At 60.2% G+C, this 21,477-nt stretch overlaps 2 protein-coding genes and 1 long non-coding RNA gene across 3 annotated transcripts; 1 reads left to right on the plus strand and 2 right to left on the minus strand.

Moving 5' to 3' along the window:
• Positions 1 to 1,594: 1,594 nt before the first annotated feature.
• Kcnk17 (potassium two pore domain channel subfamily K member 17) lies at positions 1,595 to 13,497 on the minus strand. The gene is made up of 5 exons (XM_015487683.2): positions 13,195 to 13,497; positions 11,083 to 11,197; positions 6,126 to 6,286; positions 5,593 to 5,767; positions 1,595 to 2,304 (listed from the first exon to the last, which is right to left on the minus strand). Exons 1-5 carry the CDS (start codon positions 13,429 to 13,431, stop codon positions 2,018 to 2,020), a joined length of 975 nt encoding a protein of 324 aa, XP_015343169.1. The 5' UTR covers positions 13,432 to 13,497; the 3' UTR covers positions 1,595 to 2,017.
• An 856-nt stretch (positions 13,498 to 14,353) lies between these two features.
• Kcnk16 (potassium two pore domain channel subfamily K member 16) lies at positions 14,354 to 21,183 on the minus strand. The gene is made up of 5 exons (XM_015487685.2): positions 20,485 to 21,183; positions 17,562 to 17,676; positions 16,490 to 16,656; positions 15,582 to 15,747; positions 14,354 to 15,336 (listed from the first exon to the last, which is right to left on the minus strand). Exons 1-5 carry the CDS (start codon positions 20,695 to 20,697, stop codon positions 15,113 to 15,115), a joined length of 885 nt encoding a protein of 294 aa, XP_015343171.1. The 5' UTR covers positions 20,698 to 21,183; the 3' UTR covers positions 14,354 to 15,112.
• LOC125617441 lies at positions 15,196 to 19,825 on the plus strand. The gene is made up of 3 exons (XR_007348441.1): positions 15,196 to 16,397; positions 16,821 to 19,053; positions 19,409 to 19,825. It is a non-coding gene; the product is annotated as an uncharacterized LOC125617441 (long non-coding RNA).
• Positions 21,184 to 21,477: the final 294 nt, after the last annotated feature.

Raw genomic sequence — 21,477 nt, forward strand, 5'->3', positions numbered from 1 at the left:
CCCCCCCCCGGCCCCAGGGGTCAGCAGGGCCGCCACGTCAGCAGGTCAGCAGCCCAGCAGCCCGCGCGGCATCCACGCTCTGCAGCCACAGCTCGCTGACCAGACGGCGGCGACGGAGGGGGCCGCCGGCTCATGCTCAGTCATCCAGCCCGGGAGATCTGCGACTTGGACAGGGGCGCAGACCAGGATCCCTACCCCAGCCAGGCCCTGGGACAGTCCTCCTCCATCCCCGGCCTTCACCCAGGTCACCAAGGAGGGGACCTGTGTGTGTCACCTCTCCTGCTCTCCCTCCCTGGGCCCTGGGCGAGGCCTGGCTGTCCTCGGAGTCCTGCGGTCACAGTGTCTGTTCCTGCGTCTTTCCCAGGTCCCAGCCTCCCACCCCAGCCTGCTCTCTTCTCATTGAGGAATAAACATCTGCCAGGAATCTGCCAATGAGAGGCCTTCCCCGGGCCACCTCCCAGCGCCCCAGGTGGGTTCCCTCTGGGCCAAGCTTTTTTTGGGTGATATTAGGGATTGAAACTAGGGGCCTCTACCACTGAGTTATGTTCCCAGCTCTTTTTATTTTTTATTTTGAGACACGGTCTTGCTAAGTTGCTGAGGCTGGCCTTAAACTGAGGTCCTCCTGCCTCAGCCTCCCTAAAAACTAGGATCACAGGCATGTATTAGGTGCCTGGCTGGGGCCAGCACTTCTGAACACAAGGGCCGGGTGGGCACCAGGGCAGAGGGCTTGATGGGGGAGAGAGAGGATTTAGCCAAGGAGGCCAGGTCTAAGGGGAAAGAGGCCCTAGGACAGCAGAGGTGACCATAGTGTCAACCCAGGGTCCTGGCCTGTCTTTCTCTCCAAGTGTCAAGTTGGTAGGTCCTGTTGGTGGCGTTGGCGGGTCCTGTTGGTGGAGTCTGCTTGCCACATCTCCTGGCCACTTGCTGCATCTCCTCACCTACCTACCTCTGCCATCTGTCGGCCCTGGGAAGCGTGCCTGGGCCTGGCGTGGCCCTGTCTGGTCTTGGCCTCTTAGGGGCAGATCACGAGGTCCAAGCAGATGCAGTGAAGACCCTCATTACTGTCTTGGCCCAAAGGCTGCCCACCCAGGTCCAGGAGGGCCACGGGGCTGAGCGGTGCCCAGGAGGCTCCCTGCAGGAGGGGTCGGGGGGGGGCAGAGTCACGGGTGGCCACTGCGCGGCCAGAACCCAGCTGCTCCAGGGGACCCTCAGGTGCTGGCTGGTGCTCGGGGTTCCTGGCTGGGTTGGGGGCCTGGGTGTGTGTCTGGGTGGTGGGGACGCGACCCCTCAGTGAGCCGGAATCTCAGGGGGAGGCGTCTGCAACCTCCCGCCCGCTGTGGCTGCAGCCTTCTGGGGTGGGGGCCGGGGGGGCAGGAGGGGCGCTCGGCTGGCCTCTGGCTTCTCCGTGCCAGGATCCAGCAGCTGAGCTGGGACTGGCCACCTGCTGGCTGCATCAGCCCTGGGAGTTATAGGCAGAGCCTTAGTGGACTTAAGGGGTGGCTTCTCCCCTTAGAGTCTCCAGTCTCAGATACGCTCTTTGTCCAGTGTGTGTTTCAGTTAGAATCAGTATGTGAGTGACAGAAAAACCCACATAATGGTTTAAAATAAGACATTTATTTGTCTCTCACATAAATGAAGTCAAGTGGTGTTCATCCCAGGTTTATTATGATGGCTCTGTGGTCATCCAGGACCCAGGCTCCTTCTGTTACTGTGCCACCAATCTCAAACATGGCTTCTGTACTTCGTGGTACAATGTGGCTGCCTGAGCGCCAGCCACCAATATGAGCATTACAGTCAGCTAAAGGAAGGAAGTGGGGGAAGAGGGGCGTGCTCCATCTCCAGAGTCACACAGGATACGTCTCTGTTTGTCCTGTGGGGTGGAATTTAATCAGATCCCTGCACCTAGCCTCAAGGGAAGACTGAAAACATAGTCTTTCATCTGGATGGTCATAGGTCATGCTTAAAGTCAGAGGGTCTGGTTGCTCAGGAGGAAGACCCCACAGACACGGGAGTGTGACTAGCTGTCCTCACCACAGTGCGCAGCCTGCGTGGAGGGCTCGAGACGCTGTGTGATTCCCAGCTGAGGGGAGTGGGCCTGGGGCCCCCCGACTGGGCCCTGCCTGCAGCTTCCGGGCTTGAGGTCCGCCTTGGAGCAATGGTGGTGGCAGGAACACGTCCCCCCTGGGGTCTCCAGCAGCGAGAGGATCAGTTTGATGATCAAGGCCAGCCACGCCATCCCAAAGAGGATCCAGAGGGACACTATGTTCTTGTACCACAGTGGGTATCTCCGGGAGGGGTCCATCCCTGGGGAAGGGCAAGGTCAGCGGCGGGGGCCTGGGGAAGTCGGGGCCACAGGCCCAGAGACGGGAGCCCGAGGCGTCCACGCGGGGGCATCAGGCTGACCCGAGATTCCAGGCCTGTGGTCCCACCGAGGGTTCAGGAGCCTCCTGGGGTGGGCACCTGGAAGCTGACCTCCCTCTGTCTTCCCTAAGGACTCATCCAGGTCCTGTCCCTGCGCTTCTCAAGGTGTCCCCGGCCCCAGCAACCCGGAGACCTGGTTAGAAATGGGGCCACCCCTGCCCTTCCCGATCAGCAGCTCTGGGGTGGGCCCAGCAAGCTGTAGGTAGCAGTGACCTCCAGGGGACTCCCTGGGCCCAGGGGACTCCCTTGTGCTAATCTCCATGTTTGGTTTCCCACTCTGGAGGCCCCCGGGGTATGGAGCCGCCTCTGTCCTGGCCACCGAGTGGCTTCCCTGTGACCCCGGGTGCTGACCTCTCTCCTGGCTTTCAGGATGAAGTCCTGGTCCTGGTCCCCAGGCCCCGCCCTCCTCTCCAGCACCCTCTGCTCTGTCACCGGGGCCTTTGCCTGGCTTCTGCGTCTGTCTTCCCTGGGCCTGAGGACTTGCCGACCCCGCAGCCCGGCTCCTGGCGCCCTGCCCGTCCTGGAGTGTCCTGCCCAGGGAGCAGACTGGCCCCCGCCGTCCTCGCGGCCCACAGGCCTTTGCTGGGCCTGCCGCTTCCTGTCTGTGATGGCGACCGAGGAGCCCCTCACCGACCCATGGGGACCTGGGGCTCACGTGGCTAAGGCGCTCAGGACGGTGCCCGGGCAGGACAGGCGCTGATCTCGCTGGGTCAGCCGCTCTGCACTGGGTGGTGGCTGGGGGGGCAGGCGGGGTCACTGTGGACGTGGGTGACTCCCCTCCGCCTTCTGCTCCCTGGGTGTCCTCATCAGACGGCCACTCACAGGGTCACGGGGTGGGGCCTGCCCTCCGAGTCCCTCCGTGGCCTTCTCTGTCCTAGCTCCCGTCCACCCACCCCCTGCTGGCTCCAAGACAGACCCGGCTGGTCCCCACGGCGGGCACCTCTCTGGACCCGGCGTGGCACCAAGGCTGCAGCCCAGCGCTCCCGGCAGCGGGCAGAGCGGGATTGGATTAGGCTGATTGGGTTACGGGCTGATTCCGCTGCGGCCCCAAATGAGATCAGCTCCGGCCTCCCTCCGCCAGCTCTGCTCGGGCACCGGGGTGGGGGCACCCTCCTCCACCTTTATTTCATTTTTTTTTTTTTTTTAGCTGCAGTCGTCGCAGGAGACCTGGCAGCTGGCATGCGCTTAACCCAGTGCAGATGCGACGTTGGAGGCGGGTGCAGGGCTGGCTGTGAAGCCAAGGTCCTGTGGCTGCTGGCCCAGGGACAAGGGTCGACCCCAGCCCTGGAGGACGAGGAGAGCTGAGATTTGGGGAAGAGGAATGGAAGGTTCCGGAACATGCGTGGTGTGAGGTGCCGGGTGGGAGCCTAACTCGGTCTGCGCTGCCTTTCCTGCCCCAGGGCCGTCTCCCTGCCCTTCCCTGGGCTCCAGTGTCTCAGGCACCCAGGGAAGGTCTGCAGAGGAGGCGAAGAGGGCTCCCGCGTGGCCTGCGGCCCCAAGCATCGAGGGGCTGCAGGGTCAGCCAGGCTCGGTAGCGCATCTCTGGAGATGTGGAAGGGGCAGCTGCTCCTTGTCCCCGCCCCTGTTTCATGTGGCTGGAGAGCAGGGGAAGAGCACAGGGTTGGGAGGGGGGAGACTGGACCACATCGAGGGCCCTTGCTGGCCTAGTTGTGGATTTGGGGACTTTATCCTAAGACTATGGGAAATATTGAATGTTTTCAGAAGAGTTGGGCAGGTGACATGATGTCACAAGAGCCAAGCAGACAAGGATCAAGGCTATACAACTCCATGGATGCTTGTGCAGTGCCCAGCCTGTGCAGTTGTACCCAATAGTCCTGCTTGGGCTATCGGAATGGCCCTGGACATAGAGAAGGGAAGACAGATTAAAGAACCTGCAAGGGCACAGGTGTGGCCTTTGGAGCTCCTGGGCTCAGCTTTCCTCACGTGCGTCTTTCTACTCTGAAGGTAGAAGTGGGAATGTGACCCCGTTGGAAGAGACCTGCCCAGGGCTTTCTTCCCGGAGTCACAGCCCTGCTGCCAGGGTCGGGGAGACCACAAAGGGGCCGCATGAGGCCCCCAGCACTGTTTCCCTCTTCCTGGGGAAGGAAAAGATCAGGAAAGAGGATCTTGCACCCAGAGGCCAGAAGGCCCTGTTGGGGTCTTGGTGGCCACCTAGCCAGTCCCTCACTTTATAGACAGGGACACGGAGGCCCAGAGAGGGGTGTGTGAGGCCATCTGGAACAAGCATGATCTGTTTGGAGTCAAACAGATTAGAATTCATATCTCGCTGTGCATCCCAGGCAAATAGTTTGGCCTCTCTGAGCTTTAGCTTCCTCCTCAGTAAATAGGGGGTGACGGCTGTCAGGGGGTTGCCTGGGAAAACCTCTCTTCAGTGTTCCAGGCTGGGTTCTGTCACTCCTCCTCCCTCCAGGGCCAGGGGTCTGGGAGGGTGCAGCTCCCCTGCCCCCAGGGCCAGCGTGCCTGTGGCCCCTGCTCAGTAGGGACCTTGAACAGCAGCCCTCCTCCCTCCTGGAGGCTGGACCAAGGAGAGCAGGGAGGGACGCGGAGGATCTCTGCTGCCATATCCCTCACTGCCACCGGCTGGACACGGCCTCTGCTTTATTTGGCAAGGCCAGGGCTTCTGGGGGCTGTCTCGCCCAGGTCTCCCTGGCCCTCGGGCGGTGCTGGCCCTCGGTGGCTGCTGATTGTTCTCCAGGCCAGGGGGTGGGGAGCTGGGGTTTGGGGAGCCTCCTGATGCACCACTTGATTCCCGAGGGGGTCCCAGGGGCGCTGGGGTGGGCGAGGTGGGCTGCAGGGAGCGGGTTGGTCTGCGCTTCTCTGGAGGGGTCTCAGGACAGCAGAGGCCTGTGGACCAGAGGACGGCTCCACGCTGGGCGAGACGGGCAGGAGGCACCTGAGCCCTGCCTGCCCCAGGGAGCGGAGCAGCTCAGGAGGCTGAGGCAGGAGGCTCTCGAGTTCAAAGCCAGCCTCAGCAAAAGCGAGGCCCTAAGCAGCTCAGGGGGACCCTGTCTCTAAATACAATATGAAATAGGGCTGGGGATGTGGCTTGGGTGGCCGAGTGCCCCTGGGCCTCCAGGCCACCCCCACCACTCATGGCCAGCCACCAGGCGGTGTGCAAGGCCGGGCCACCCGCCGTCCTGGGGGTCTCACCGATGACGTAGTCTCCGAAGCCCACGGTGCTCAGGGTGATGAAGGAGAAGTAGAAGCCCTCCAGGTAGCTCCAGCCCTCCATGTGGGAGAAGAGCAGCGGGGGCAGCAGCAGGAAGAGCAGGAGGCCCGACAGCAGCGCGCAGGAGCCCGCCAGCCAGCGGGCGGGGGCCGGGCCCTGGTGCACACAGCGCCCGCCTGTGGCCTCTGCCCAGGGCTGGGCCTCGGCCAGCGGATGCAGGGTCTGAGCTAGGAGCTGGCCCAGTGCTGCTCCCCCACTCGGCAGGGGCACCCAGAGCCCCCTCCCCGGGCTGTGCTCTCCAGGTTCCTAGCCGGGGGACACTCCTGGCACCGTGTCCTTCCCCGTCCCTGCCCCGCGATCACCAGACACCTGATTCTGGCCAGCGGCCCCCAGTCCCTCCACATCCCGGCCAGTCCCCTCTGGCCCCACCCCTCGCCACCAGGCACCCTGGTTCCCTCCGCAGCGCCCCATCCTGAAGGGACCCGTCCCCCAACCCCAGCAGCCCCTCCCTCACCTGCCAGGTGCCCCCCAGCCGCTGGACACAGCGGTGGACCCCCCGCTGCATGAGGTGGCCCAGGCGATTGAGCACCACGAGGTTGAGCGGGATCCCCACCAGGGCGAAGAAGATGCAGAAGAGGCGGGCGGCCATGGTCTGGGGACTCAGGTTGCCGTAGCCTGGGGCGAGAGGGCTGCCTCAGGAGAGTGTCCTGCCTGACCCTGCCCGGTCCCCACGGGCCTCACTCCATGCCCCTGCAGACGTGGGCAGCTGGGACTTGTTGGGGGCCCTAGACACCGTCTCCTCTGGGCACCCCAAACCACCCCTCGAGATCGCGGCTCTGTTGTACAGGAGGGAAGGGTAGCTCCGGGGACCTTAGCAGGTGTGCAGGTCGCACCTGCCCGCGGGGAGTCTCCTCTGTCCTGCCTCTTGGGTTGGCAGGGAGAAGGCCCAGCCTCCAGCGGCTGCCCCTTGGGATCCTCTGCACACTCGAGCTGAGGCCGGCACATCCAGGCTGCGGCCCCTGTGGCCAGGCAGGGTGGGGCTACTTCAGCTGGCCGCCTTGCTCTAGGCTCTGTCGCTTGGCTGACACTGTCCCTGGGCAGCACCTCTGCAGTCTGTGGCCCTGATCCCATGAGCATCCCCCTCCCCGTCTCTTCACAGCGTCGGACCTGTATGGGGGTCTCCCCGCTCCCCCACCTCTGCCTTCCTATCTGCTGCACACCACATCCCCGGCTGGATCCGATTCCCAGGGGAACGGCTCCCTCCCCCGCCGTGGGACTGATGGACAGATGGTGGAACATGAGCTGTCCTCGGGGAGGTGGTAGTCGGGACCTCTGGTCTTGGAGATGAGTGGGGGGAGGCCAGGGAGCATCGTCCTGGACATTCCTCCTCCTTCTATCTCCACCCCCTCCCTTTTATTTGGTACCATGGATTGAACTCAGGGGCACTCAGCCACTGAGCCACGTCCCCAGCCCTATTTTGTATTTTATTTAGAGACAGGGTGTCATGGAGTTGCTTAGGGCCTCGCTTTGGCTGAGGCTGGCTTTGAACTCACGATCCTCCTGCGTCAGCCTCCCGAGTTGCTGAGATTACAGGTGAGGCCACGGCTCCACCTTTCTTTTTAATTTTAATTAAAAAAAAATTTAAGAGATAGGCTCTTGTTATGTTGCCCAGGCTGACCTTGAACCCCTGGGCTCCAGCCATCCTCCTGCCTCAGCCTCCAGGTAACACACCACTGCAGTGCTCCCCTGTGCCCACTGCTGCCCCCTTCGTCCCCACCACCACAGTCTGGCTTTTCTAAAGTGCCAACCCAACTCTCCTCACCCAGGCCACCACCGCCATCGTCCTCACGCCTGCCGGGGAACCTGCACACTCACCAGCCTGACTCTGAGAATCTGGGGCCTCACCCTCCCAGCTCTGGTCATACTCCTGCCCCAAACCCTCTGGTGACTCTGTGCCTTTGAACCTGATGCGCCCTCTCCCAAGGGCCCACTTCCGCCCTAGAGATGACCCTTCCTGACCCGAGTCCTCAGTGGTGGGCTCCTTGGCCACGAGCCCTCAAAAGTGCACATGGGGCCGGGCGCGGTGGCACACGCCTGTCATCCCAGCAGCTCAGAAGGCTGAGGCAGGAGGATGGCGAGTTCAAAGGCAGCCTCAGCAACTTAGTGAGGCCCTAAGCAACTCAGCACGACCCTGTCTCTAAATAAAATTCAAAATAGGGCTGGGGTGTTGCTCAGTGGTTAAGCTCCCCGGGTTCACTCCCCAGAACCCCCCCCAAAATGCACAGATGGGGTTAGGGTTATCTTTCTGTTCTTAGCGACGGGCACAGACTTGATGCTAAGTGCTCACTGTGGCGAGTGGTGAGTGAGAAGCACCAGGTGGAATGAACAGATGGACGAGGAGTGAACAGGAACTAAGTGAACGGAGGCCCCCCTCTGCCCCGCATCATTGCCTGACATTCCCCGGATGGGGCCAGCACAGCCACACACCCCCACCTGTACTGTGATGTTTTTTCCTGGTGCTGCGGATTGATCTGGAGTGCTCTCCACTGAGCTGCATCCTCAGCCCTTTCTAATACTATTTTTGTTTTGTGTTTAATTTTAAGTGGAGGTCTGGCCAAGTTGCCCAGGCCTCCTTGAACTTGCAATCCCCCTGTCTCCACCGCGGAGTAGCTGGATTATTGGCGGGCACCACCATGCCCGAGGCCCTGTACCGTTGGACACCGCTGGTTCATGTCACCCCGCGTCACTGAGGGCCACTGGGACGGGCCACAGTACATGCCAGCCCGGCGTGTGGGCTTTGCAGGGAGATCTGCCGCCTGGTTTGAATCCCGGTCCTGCCCCTGGTGGGCTGCGTGGTCTTGGGCAAGAGGCTCGACCTTCCTGTCTGTGTCCTCATCGGTAAGATGGGGAGGTCAACACCCAACAGCAGTGGGTGGAACAGGAGGCATGTTGTGCAGGGGACATGAGCCCCCAGGAGTTCAGTGTCCCCCAGGTGCTGCGGGAATGACCGTGGTGTGGGCGCGCGTCCCGGGACTGCCTCTGGTCTGAGGTCTGCAGAGGCCTCCTCTTGAGCCTCTACCCCTCTCGGCCTTCTGAGGGTCCCTCTCCTGAAAGGTGGGGTTCATTCTGCCAGCATCCAGGGAGGGGTCAGCCCCTGCTTCTGTCCCCCTCTGCCTCCTCCCCCGGGGCTGGTCTCTGGCCTTGGGGTTCTGTCACTCAGTTCTTAGCAAGGGCATGGTGGCACTTGGATTCTGCCAGTTCTGGGGGGCCCTGTAGTTTTCCAAGGCTGACTTTTAATGGACCCTTCTCCCCCTCACTTGGTCATCCCTCGGGTCAGAGCAATTGGTGGTGTCAATAGCCCCCACAAGACTGTTTAACCCTGGATGATTGCAGCTCCCCAAGGGCCACCTCCCATGTCAGCACACCTCTCGCCTGTCACCTCTCTCCCCTTTGAGGGCCTTAGCGGGCTCCTCTGCACTCTCTCTGAACTCAGCCTCACCTCCAACCCTCCTCAGCCACCTGGACCTCCTCAGTGTTCCCCAAACACAACAGCCACACTCTACCTCAGGGCCTTTGCACAGACAGAAGGCTCTTCCTCAGATACCTGCATAGCTTGCTTCCTCCTTTTGTTCATGTCTCCACATCAATGTCACTGAGGCAGTGAGTCCTTTGATGGCCTCACCATCTATAATGGTCCCCAGTCATTATAAGACCCCAAGTTTTAGGGCTTGGAGAGGATGGCCTCAGGGGCAGCCCACTGTCGTCCTCTCAGAATGCCTTCTCTCTCTCCGAGTGCCCCACGCCTTCTGTCTCTTTCTCTGTGTGAGTGTTCAGGGCCAGGGCTTCTGACCACTCTGCTGATTCAGAAAGCCCGCCTTGTCCTGTGAACTCCGAGGACAGAAGCCCCTGGAAAGAGCCAGGTGGCCCCTCCCCCACCCCACTGGGTGTCAGACCCCAGCTCTGCCTATGTGGCCTTGAGGAAGTTCTACCACTTCTCTGTGCCTCAGTTTCCCCATCTGTGAGATGAAAATAAGCCCTATCCTTGGAGGCTGCTCCATGGACAGAAGGAGCTCTTGAATGTCCAAGGTTTGGGCCCTTGCACAAGAGGACCTTGGGTGTATACTGTGTGTGTGTGTAAGGGGGCTCCCCTCCTCTGCCCTCCTCACCCCCAGAGAGGGTGAGTGCCTCAGGGAAGAGCTGAGCGGAGAAGAAGGGGTAGGAGTGTTCCAGGTTGGGAGGGGCAGAGCCGGGCAGGCTGACGTCATGGGCCTGGGGCTCCCACACGTCTGGTCATGGGGACTCCTGGTGCCCAGAGGCCTCTCCTGCCCTCCAAGTGCCCTGCTGCTCCAGAACTACTCAGGTCAGGCTGCTCCAGAGCATCTTTGCTGAGACTCCTTACCGGGCAGTGTTTGCTGAGTGCCCACCACAGGCTGGGCCTTGTACTAAGCCCCGGGAATGTAGAGATGAGCCAACGCCCTCCTGACTGTCCTTCAAGGGTCGGGGTCCGTGGAGTCTGGGGGGCCTCTGGAGCAGGCTCATGGGAAGGACTGCCCCAGTTCCTGAGTAGCCCTGCTACCCCCTTGCAAGAAGTGTGGGCTTATTTAAAGCTAGATGGAGAGTCCTCTGGGTGGTCTTGCCCTGTCCACTCTAGGGAGGACAGAGGGGGATGCTGGTGGTGGAGAGATTCCTGGTCCACCCAGAGCAGGGGCAGGAGCCCAAGTCACTGGTGGTGCCAGTCTGCCACCTAGTGGTCAGTCCAGTATCATGCAAGGGCTGGGGCTGGTCCCCAGGGCAGAGGGCGCTAGGCAACAGCATCCCATTATCTCTTGGGTTTCAGAGTGGCCAGGGCCTAGGGCTTCTCTTCTTCACACCATGACCCCAAGGTGCCCTCTGGGACAAGTTCCACCTCAGTGACTCTGCAGGCAGGGCCGGCCCCAGTGGAGGAAAGGGGCTGGGGAGGATGGTGATGGGGACCAGGGCTGAGCCAGAGAGCTCAGGAGAAGGCCCTGGGAAGGGAGAGCTCCCCTCTGCAGGCAGGAGGACAGGTGGTCATGGCAGGGCTCAGGACAGGGGCCTCAAGTCTCTTTCACAGGGTCTCTGCTCCAGTGCACCCCTGGGGCTGTGTTGGGTGGGTTAACTGGGGGCCGGACACTCCTGGTGCCCAGAGGCCTCTCCTGCCCTGTCAGGAGACGCTCTGATTCCTGGAAGGCCGAAAGGGGAGAAAGTCCCGTAGGAACGCGTTTCTCAAACTTGAACATCCCCCACAATCCCCTGGGGACCTGGATGAAATGCAGAAAGGGGTCAGTGGGTCATGGTGATGCTCGAGGCTCTTCTGCTCCTGAGGAAGAGGAACCCACTGCATTTGGAGGGGTGAAGCACTAGTAACCTTTTCAAAAGGCAACCGGCCCCCCTGCCCTCCAGGGAAGGCCGCCCTCCCCAGCCCAGCCACCCTGGCCCCAGGCTGCCCTTACCGATGGTGGTGACGGTGGACACAGAGAAGAAGAAGGAGCCCATGAGCTCCCAGCGCCCCATGCTGGTGGTGTTGCTCAGGAGGTGGGCCCCGTCTTTGTACGACTGGATGATGTCCTGGGGGAGAGGCTGCAGTGACCAACAGGCTCTGTGGGGAGATTGGGTCCCTGCACCCCCAAATACACAGCTCTCTGAGGCACAGTCCTCACAGTCACTCTTCCGTCCCAGCCTGGCCAGGGCAAGGCGCCTTGATCCCTCCGGTCAACCTGGGGGTCCCCAGAGGCAGGGACCATGGAGGTGGCTCCTTTACTCTCTTTGTCCCCATCCCAGGTCAGGGTGGGGTGGGGTACCTCTCCACCTGGTGGACAACCATCCACCTACTCTCTGCTGCCCCCTTCCTGCAGGAAGCACGCGGCCAGGCGAAACGTGGTGCTTTTAGGGGCCAGAGGATGAGAGACAGGACCTCAGCCCTCACTGGACAGAGACGTACTGAATGAACTCGTGCAACCGGTGACCGTTTGGGCATTAAGGAGGCAGTGTCCAGGATCCTGGGCAAGTTACCAAACTCCTCTAAGCCTCAGTTTTCTTGTTTGTAAAATGGAAATACTCATAGTACCTACTTCCTAGTAGTTGTGCAGGGGTTAAATTAAGTTTTTCTCTCTATATTTAGTTTGATACTGGGATTGAACCCAGGGGTGTTTTACCACTGAGCTACCTCCTCAGTCTTCCTCTTCTATTTATTTATTTATTTATTTTTGGACAGGGTCTTGCTAAGTTGCTTAAGGCCTAAGTTGCTAAGGCTGGCCTTGAACTTATGATCCTCTTGCCTCAGCCTCCCTAGTTGCTGGGATTATAGGCACACACCACTTTGCCCAGCTTAAATGAGGTCTCATATTTGAGGACTAAAAACAGTACATGGTGTGTGGGAAATTTAATGGTTGCCATCATCACACTAATAAGAATATTTTGCTGTAAGAATTCAGAGAAAAAAGGTGTTCATTCTGGTGAAGGCAGGGACAGATGGCTTCAAGGTGAGGTGGGCTGTCCCTTGAGGGTCAGTCAGGTAGGATTGCTCTGCGTGGAAGGATATTTAGGAGAGACAGGAGGGGCAGAGGCTGGGAGGCTATCTGAGGCCTAGAGTGGGGAACTGAGAGTCAGTTGGGGGCTCAGGATGTTAATGCAGCCACCAAATGAGCAGCTGCCAGCCTGATGCCCAGAAGAAATTTCCATATATCTGGGATGCCCCTGCCTCCCCGGCCTCACGGGGGCCCCATCCTCTGGCCTCTGTTCCTTCCGCCCACGACTTCCACTTTGGCCCTTCCGGCATCAGCGGCCGGGGTGTCCTCAGCCCTTGGTATCTACAGACTCTGAATGAAGCGAGCTCCGCTCTGCGTCCACGCTACTTCTCCAACCGGATCTACCCACTTCCAGCCCTCCTCTCCGTTGCCCTTGCCCTAGACAAGCATATCTTGGCCACCCACCCTCTGGGACAAACTTGTCCTGCCCCCCTTTCCCCCAAGTGCCGAGGATCGTGCCCTCAGTCCCGCTCACCCTTGGACCCAGGCCAGAGCCCCCTAGGATCCTCGCCCTAGTTCGCATATTTGCACCCAGGTTCTCTCTTTGGAGGAGGCAAGGTGTGTCCTTTCATTCTTCACCTCCGGTGGCACTGGGACACAGGGCCGCGCACCTGGGTGCCGCCCGCCAGCCTGCCACCCACAGACCAAACGCTCCCAGTCTCCGGACCGGATCTGGACGGCCTTGGTGGCTTTGTGACCCAGGGAAGTGTGCCCTCTGTAGTGCTCATTCCCAAATTCGGATGCGGTGCGCCAAGCTTGCGTCTCCCCACAGGGTCAGTCACGCTCTCTCGCCCCCTAAAGGAGGACGCGGAGCACCGCGCTGGCGATCCTCTAGCCAGAGCCCAACCCTCCGGCTCCCCACGCCCAGACGCGCGCCCCTGTGGGGCCCCTGTGCAGCAGCTCCGCCGCTCTTCGGGATATACGCTCCCGGGGTTTCCTTTCCCGGGCCGGAGCGGACCCTCCCATCCCAGGCCGGTGCACCCCTCGCTCCCCGATCCCTCCCCAGACGCGCCTGGAGCGACCCCGCTCGCCCCTGACCCGGATCAGCAGGTCCAGCGCGTGGCTATCCAGACACGTGAAGTTCTGCAACAGCTCCCACTTGTCGCGCTGGAAGTTGCGACTAGAGTCCTCAGCCGCGCGACCCTCCAGCGCCCAGAACACGCCGGTGCCCAGCGCCAGGTAAGCCAGGTAGGCGAACAGCAGGAACAAAGTGCCCGGCACCACGCAGCCCCGACCCCTGCCCTTGTGCGCCGCTGGAGCTCCCGGTGGGTGCATGGCGGGAGAGGACAGGGGCTGGAGCTGTGGACAGGAACTGAGGTGGAAAGGAAGGGCCAGGAGCCTGGCCGGCCCCTTCTCTAAAACAGCCGCCAATGGCCGGTTTCCCCTTGGGAAGAGGAGTGCAGGGGGGTGGGACGGCCCTGCCCCACCCCCAGGATCCGATCCCAGGGACAATAAGAGGCTGAGTCCCAGGTATCTGGCTGCACTTCAAAAATCTGTGAAGTGCCCATTTCCAGGTTAGGGAAAAGGAGATGCCACTGGGTGACCACAGGCCCTGGGAGGGAAGGGGTCCAGAGCCCCCCAGCATTTCCTGCGGCAAATAGTGGGAGGGACTACTGGGGAAGAGAAAGCAGAAGCCACGTTTATTGTCTCAGGGCTCCTGCCTAAGTCCACAGACCCTGGGACCATCTTCAAGCACTGGCTGCTTCTCAGCTTCTCCCTGAATCTTCTGTCCCATCCTGTGTACTTAAAAGAAGAGGGACTCCAACTGACTGCCACTGGGCTGTGAGCTTGGAGGCAAGAGGAACTTAACCAGGTCCTGACTTCTTTCCCCCCAAGTCCCTCCTCCACCCAGAAAGCAGGAAGGGCCCAGGGAGGGTAAAGAGTCCGTGGGTGGGGGTCTTCAGTTTCCACCCTCTCTTGGATGTCACTGGTCCCAGGGTGTAAGCTGCGGTCCTCTGCTGCTACGATCCTTCCCTGGGTCTCTGGCCAGGAGCTTCCTCTCCTCCACAGCTTGGCCTCTGTGGTCCCATGAGACCCCGCCGCTTAGGGGTCTGCTTGCTGTTGGGGTGATGGAAGAAGTACCGGTTGGAGTCTATGGTCTTTGGTGAGATTGGCCATTGGTGGACTGGCCCAAATCTGTCTCCTTCTGGGCTGCAGCGATGTTGCAATTCAGCCGGAGAAAGGCCAGGCCCCCAGCACATGGTCCCACGGGAGGTCAGGTCTCCATGGAGCGCCTTTTCTGGAAGGCTCCTGGGACCCGCTGGCCCTCTAGCTTCTCAGGGGGTTCTTGGAAAGGCTTTTAAGAAGACAGGGGACCAGAGGGGTCATCAGGTCAAGGGCGTACCCTGGAGGTCAGGGGAGGTCATGACCAGCAAAATGGTGGGACACCTCTTCAAAGGGTCTGGCAAGCTTTGGGAGGCAGCTGTGAGCTTCCTGTTTGCACTAAGATGGTTCCAGCGTGTTCCCCCACCCAAGACGGCCATTCTCATGGACTCACCCTCCCTGGGTCTGCTCCCACGGGACATTTTGGACACTGTGTTGGGCTGCCTGTCCAGTTGTCTGTCCTGCTAGACAGACTAAAGGCACAGGTGAGGGCAAGAATGTTCACAGTTGTACTTCAGAGCCTAGCACATAGTGGGGGCTTGGCAAATAGACCTTGTGCACCCATCCGGTGAGGTCCAAGTCAAGTTACCCTCTGTCTCCTGTCCGTCTAAGGACCCTGGGGTGGGGTATGTGGGGAGGTCATTGAAGATCTGGCCACAGTGAATGTGTTTGAGTTTTCCAGGTCACCTCTGGTACTTTTTGGACATATGTTTCCTTGTCTTCCTGGAGAGCTCTGGGCCCACCCTGGCTGGGACAGGTGTGGGGTTGGGAGAGGAAGAGGAAGGAAGGATCTCAAGAGGGCAGATGGCATGGGCTGGGAGGCTGGGAGGGACTGCTGGGCCACTAGGGGACCTCATGCAGAGATGGGCATCTTCTGAGGTCTGGGGAGCCCTTGAGGGTCAGGGGCTGTCCGGTCCTTGAGGTTGAGGCCCCTGCCGTTGAGCCAGAGCTGGGAGCACCTGTGTAGAAGCAAGGGGCCCAGGGAGAGGACCAGGGCCAGCCATGCTAGGCCCAGGAGGATCCAGACGGCTGCCAGGCTCCGGTACACCGAGATGTAACGCTTGCTAGGGTCTGTGCCTGCAGGGAAGGGGACAGCAGGTGTCTGAGGGCACAGCCACCCCCAGGCTCCACCCAGGGATTCCCCACCAAGTAGGAGGCACTCTTGTCTTCCTCATAACAAGGATCAGCAGGAAGTCCCTGGAGAAACATGATGGGTCCCAGACCAGGGACTTCTGAGGACTGGAAATACCCTTAGCTGATAACTCCCATCTCCTGGATCCCAGCGGGTCCCCCATCCTGAGATCTGTGACTCTCATTCTCACCGACAACGTAGTCCCCAAAGCCGATGGTGCTCAGGGTGATGAAGGCAAAGTAGAAGCCCTCGCCGAAGCTCCAGCCCTCCACTCGGCTGAAGGCCATGGGCGGGAAGATGAGAACCACCAGTGTCCCCAGGATCAGGAACAGAGCCAGGCCCAGGACCTGCAGGAGCTGGGGAGAGGGAGTCTGGCCCTGAGTCCACCTGGAAGACTTCAGGGTTGCATGGGGTTGTGGGAAGGCCTGGTCACAGTTAGTCCCCTGCAGACCTTGGGAGGGGGCTGTGTCTGGGGGTGTGCCATCTTGCCCAGGCCAGGGAAGGCTGGGCAGAGGAGGTGGGAGAGCGGGTCAAGGAGGGATCTGAAGACCCCTTCAGGCATGAGGACCACAGGCAAACAGGCTTCCCGGGAACTCTCATCCAGGATGGGACTGTCACCAAACTGTCCCAGATCCCTCTGCACTCTTGCTCTCCAAGGGGTGCACTCTGGAGGCATGAGGGTGGCCTAGAGCGTCCTTTGACCCCATGAAAAGTTGGTGGAGCTCTGTGATGACCACAGAGGTTCCCCATCAAAGAAGGACTATTGGCCAGCTGTCAGCTCACTTCAGAGAAGCCTGGCTGGTGGGCACACGCTTCCTGAGAAGGCCACACCCCGTGCTGCTGGAGATGTGAAGCCCAGCCCCTCAGCCACTCTGCGGTCAACTCCAGGGCCCTCCGCAACCCCCACACACTGTGGAGCTGCCAGAGGCCACACCTTTGTCCAGCTGGAATCAGAATTCAGCTTTTCCCTCTGCCCGGTCCTGCAGCTGCCCCTTCTCTCCCACAGGTGTGTGTCCCTGCTGCCCTGCACACCAAGGCCTCTCTCAGTGTCCACCACTTACCTTTCACAGCGGGGCTGGAGGGGAGGAGGGACTGTACCTGGGAGCGCCTGGGCTGGTCCTCCCACCTCTCCAGGGTGGCCAGGTGGGCACGCAGCCCCGTGCCCAGGTGGTTGAGGAAGACCACGTTGAGTGGGATGCCCACCAGGGCGTAGAAGACACAGAAGACCTGGCCAGCCTCTGTGCTGGGGGACAGGTTCCCATATCCTACCAGAGAGAGGGAGGGCACAGCTATGGAAGAGAGTTAGCACAGCGCCTGGGTCTTTCTGTCACTGCTGGGCCAGAAGCTCCCCTGTTCCCATGAGCCTCGTCCATCCCACCCTCCAGAATGGACGACCTTTATTTACAGAAATCCGGTTTCTCTTTGACAGCCCAAGTCCAACGATACCGCTTCTGCGAAGCCCTCCTGTCACTCTCCTCTGACTGCACATGGCATCCTGTGGTGTTTTGTGTCATTTCTAATGATTTGTGCTGCCTTGTACTGTACTTATCCTTCATTATGGGATGGAGGACCAAGCCTGGATCCAATCCAAGTTTGTGCCCCCCCCCCATCACCTTCCTTGGAATGTTGAGGCCGGTGGACTTAATGGAATGGATGGGGAGACCTGGGATAGGAGGGCCTGGGGGTTCCTGGAGTTGGGGCCATGTGGGTTTTTGGTGGAGTGGTATGGTAGACGCTGTCAGTGCCTTGGGACACCCAGGATGTCAACTGTGCTTTGGTGGACAGTTCCTTGACCTCCCAGCTCAAGTCCTTGCATCTCTGCCTGAGGGACTTCTCTGGCCCCAGGTGTGTGCAGGGTCCAGGGCTGGGGCAGAATGCTGGAGGTTAACACACTAGGAGAGGCTTTCTGTCAGCTGGGCCCGAGTGACCAGTCCCTGGCAGGCCTGTTCTGAGGACGGCTCTCCCTAGCCTCTCAGCAGGTCCCAAGCGGGAGGTGAGCTCAGCCGCCCCAACCAGCAACCCTCTGACTTCCTCTTTCTCCACTTCCCTGCCTGGGCTTCCTGAATCGTCTCCCGGGTGACCACATCCTCTTCTCAGCATCTGCTTTTGGGGATCCCAGACTGAGACAGGGGCCTGGGCTGGGGAGCCCTGCTGCCCCACAACCCTTTACCTATGGTGGTGACCACTGTGCCTGCGAAGAAGAAACTGCTGCCGAAGTCCCAGTTGCTGGGGTTGGTGGAGTTGCCTTTGGGGTTCACGCCTTTCACCCAGGCTTCCATGATGACCTGTGGGGAGAGCGTGGGTGGTCACTGTGCACCTGTGGTCTCCAGGCTCTCCGCAGGGTGCTTCCCCATTGTCGCGTTTAATGATGTCCTTAGATGGCGTTGTTCCGACTTCACAGAAAAGGGAAGGTAGGCTCAGAGTGGCTGCAATGCCCACGGTCGCTGGACCCCAAGTCTGTGTGCTTAAGGACGGGTTCAGGTGGGTGTTTCTGGAAGGATTTGCTGGGGACCACAAGAAAGCCCTAGGGCTTTGGGGCGGGGTGGGACAGAGACCTCTGCTCTCTGAGCTTCCAGGGGAGCTGGTGGCTTTGCTCTGGCGGCCCTCTGGTGACGCAGAGATTCCACCAGAGGCCTGCAGGAAGGTGCTGTGTGGTGCGTCGTCTGCGTAGGTACTGCATGTCGCACGTGTGTCCAGGTTGTGTGTGTGTGTGTGTGTGGTTTCTAGAACCAAAACTAGACCCAGCTCCAGCTAAGCTCCTCCACCCCTGGCCAGTCCTCTTGGAGAAAGGGGAGAGCGCCCTCCTCCCCTGCCCCCAGCCCCTGTGAATCGTCCCAGGGCAGCTCAGCCTTGACGCCAGGTAGAGTCCCCGGGTCAGGGTGGGGCCACTGTGGAGGAGCGTGGGAGCTCTGGCCTCTCGTTCCTGTGGGAACCACTTCCCACTGGCTGGGTGGACATGCTTGGGCCAGGGTGGACGTCCTCAGCAGCAGGCGGTCTGCTTCTTCTCATTTTGGCAGGAGCTGGCCACTGAAGATGTGGACTTTGGCTTCCCTCTCTTTCCCACATGCCCAGAGAGGCCAGGGCCAGACATTCCTGGACACAGCCCCTCCCCAGAGACCCGAACCCCTGCAGGCAGCACTTGCCCTAGTCCTGGGTCATCCCCTCTGCAACCCAGGGCCCTCTACACCCCCGAGGAGGGCCCTGACCTCCCTGAGGGTACTGAGTAGTGTGGGTGGGAGGCATTTTCTTCTCTAAGAATCCACAGGTGATGGAGAGAGAGGCAGATTCACTAATTCTGGGATCAGGGAAGGCTTGTTCCTTAATATATATATATATATTTTTTTATTATTTTTTTTCCTTTCTTTTCATGGTACTATGGATGGAATCCAGAGGTGCTCTTCCATGAAGCTATATTCCTAGCCCTTTTTAAAAAATTTTTGTTTGGAGACCGGATCTCACTGTTGCCCAGGCTGACCTCAAACTCTGGATCCTCCTGCTTCAGTCTCCTGAGTAGCTGGGATCACAGGTGTGCACCCCATGCCTGGAGTCACTTTTTAATACTGCAGTAAATTCTGTCCCTGGCGTGTGGCAGAGTTCAGCAGTGACTCCTGTTCTCCCAGAATCTTACCCCTGGATTCTCCTTCCCTGCTCAACTTCCTCTGGTAAGGATCTCTCCCAAGGCTCAGGACTGTCATGGACAGTGATGTCCTATCTTCCCTGGGGAGGCCCTGGGGGCTAAACGGTGGTACCCTGTCCAGCTGCAGTCAGACCTAGGGCCTTCCTCCTTATTTACAGAGGTAGTCAGAGCCCAGCCACCCATCCTGCCCTCTGCCCAGCTCCTGGGCTCACTCTGGGCTGAGAGAGGAGGAGGTTTCTGGGTCTCCAGGGCTCTGCCTTGTGCCCTGGGTGTTGGGAACCTCTGAACCTTCCTGTCCTCTGATGTGGGCCTCCTGGAAGAGCTGGGATAGGTGTCTCGCAGCTCCACCAAGTTTTCCCAGGCTGTGAATCCTCTTGTAGGCCAGCCGTCCTCAGTCCTGAGGGAGGCCTCAGCATCACCAGATACTGCTTAACACCACCTGCGGCCCCACCCGGAGCTCCTGCAGGTCTGGGCAGCATTTCTCACACACTCCCAGGTGCTGCTGCTGCTGCTGGTCCAGGGACTGCACTTTGAGAACTACCTACCGCTCTGGGCTAAAGGACAAGGGCCCCTCTCCGAGTCTGAATGAGAGCTCTGTGTCTACCAGTATCTGCAGCCTGGGTCAGCACGCGCCACCTCTCTGCGCCTCAGTCACCACACTATGAGCTTGAGACAGTGATAGTAGCAGCAATGACAAGAGGCCAGCTCTGGGGGTGGTGGATTGTGATTGGACCCAGCCCTGCTCCTCCCACTCCAGACACATTGTAAATGCTCAATAGATGTCTGTGATCATTTGATGACGCTGCACCTGGTCTGTTCTTTGCAGTAGGAGTGCCACCCCCTGCACCTCCTGCTCTCAAAGCTTTCACCCACAACACCTGCTTTTGCCGTTTCTGGGAGAGGGTGGCAGAAGGGGCCCCAGGCAGGGGGTGGCCCCCTCGGCACCAGAGAGAGCCCTCGTGGGCACAGCACTGGCAGAGCTCAGCCACCCTGGCCACTGCTTGCCAAGCCCAGCTCCCAGGAAACGAGTCTGGGGAAGGTCAGATGGTTATCTGTGTCTCCTCCCAGGGACCTGAGCCGGGAGGGGGTGGGGGAAGTGTGGAAATGAGGGAGAAGAAGACTTGATGACACTAACACTCAGTTCCTATCTGTGCAGCAGGTGGCGGCTGAGAGAGTGCTTTTAACCTGCTGTCAAATGTCTGCAGAACAGATCTGCTGCTTCTTGTCACCCTATAGGTGAGGATATTTGGGTCCAGAGATGTTAAATGACTCTCTCAAGGTCACACAGGAATCCTGTTTCAGATCTGGGACCACAATCCAGGACCAGATCCGACCTCTGATGTTCCCCTCACTCTCTGCTTCCAAATGGGACATGATCCCCTGGGTGACTGCCCTGGACCTGCCACAGGGGACTGTTCTGCCCACCCCTCGGCCTCCTTCCCCCCATCCCCCTCACCTGCACAAACTGCTCCAGGGCTCTCTGGTCCAGGCAGGTGTAGTTCTCCAGGAAGCGCAGCTTCTCAACCTGGAACTGGTCCCTGGACTGAGCTTCCGCCTGCTTCTCCAGCAGCTGGAAGACAGTGGCACCCAGCAGAAGGTAGCAGACGTAGGCCAGCAGCAGGGGCAGCACCCGGCCGCCCCAGCAGCTGGCCAGCCTAGCGCAGGGCATGGAGTGGCCAGGACCCCACCAGGACCGCGGGGCTGGCTCCAGTCAGAGAAGCGGGAAGCAGGCGAGGAGTGAGCACCGGGGACCTGCACCAGGGACCTGCGCGGGCTCCCGCCCCTCCGCCCTCCCCCGGGCACAGGTGTCCGCAGGCGGGAGTCGTGTTTGAACAGAGCGCTCAGTGCAAACAGGCCCACAGCCCCCGCCCGTTGCTCTCCAGGGACAGCAGCACGTCCGCGGGGTGGACCCCTCAGAGAGACCTACCGGTTCTCCTGGGGTCCTCGAGGCTCGCCCTCCGCCTCCGCGTGGATGGGTGCTTCTGGGCTGGACCTGATTGGCGTGTCCCCCCTGGCCCGGCCCGGTGGGCTCTCCCAGCAGCTTCATCCCTCAGGAAGGCCCCCAGCACCCAAGGCTAGGAGCTGGGGGACACCAGAATGGGTGTGGGCTGACCTTCTACTCGGTTGCCTTGGCTCCAAAATGGGGTTAAGGAGTATTGACCTGCTATTGGGGGAGCCCCAGGAAGAGCGAACTGGGTGACAAATCAGGACCAAGTGAATAGGCAAAGGACAGCCTCGCTGGAGAGCAGTCCCCGTGTTGGGGCTGCTAATGACCTGGTGGTACTGGCTCCGTCCTTTGGCTTTATCACCTTTGCTGACAATTTGTCTTGCTTGGGACTCTCAAGCAGGCCACCTGCAGAGCACATGGTGCTGGTGGGACCTGAGGGTGAACAAAAACGAATCTAAAAGTACATCCCAGCCCTGGGGCGCTACCGCAGCTCTCTGCAGG

Source organism: Marmota marmota, unplaced genomic scaffold, assembly GCF_001458135.2.
Source record: "Marmota marmota marmota unplaced genomic scaffold, marMar, whole genome shotgun sequence".
NCBI lineage: Eukaryota > Metazoa > Chordata > Mammalia > Rodentia > Sciuridae > Marmota > Marmota marmota.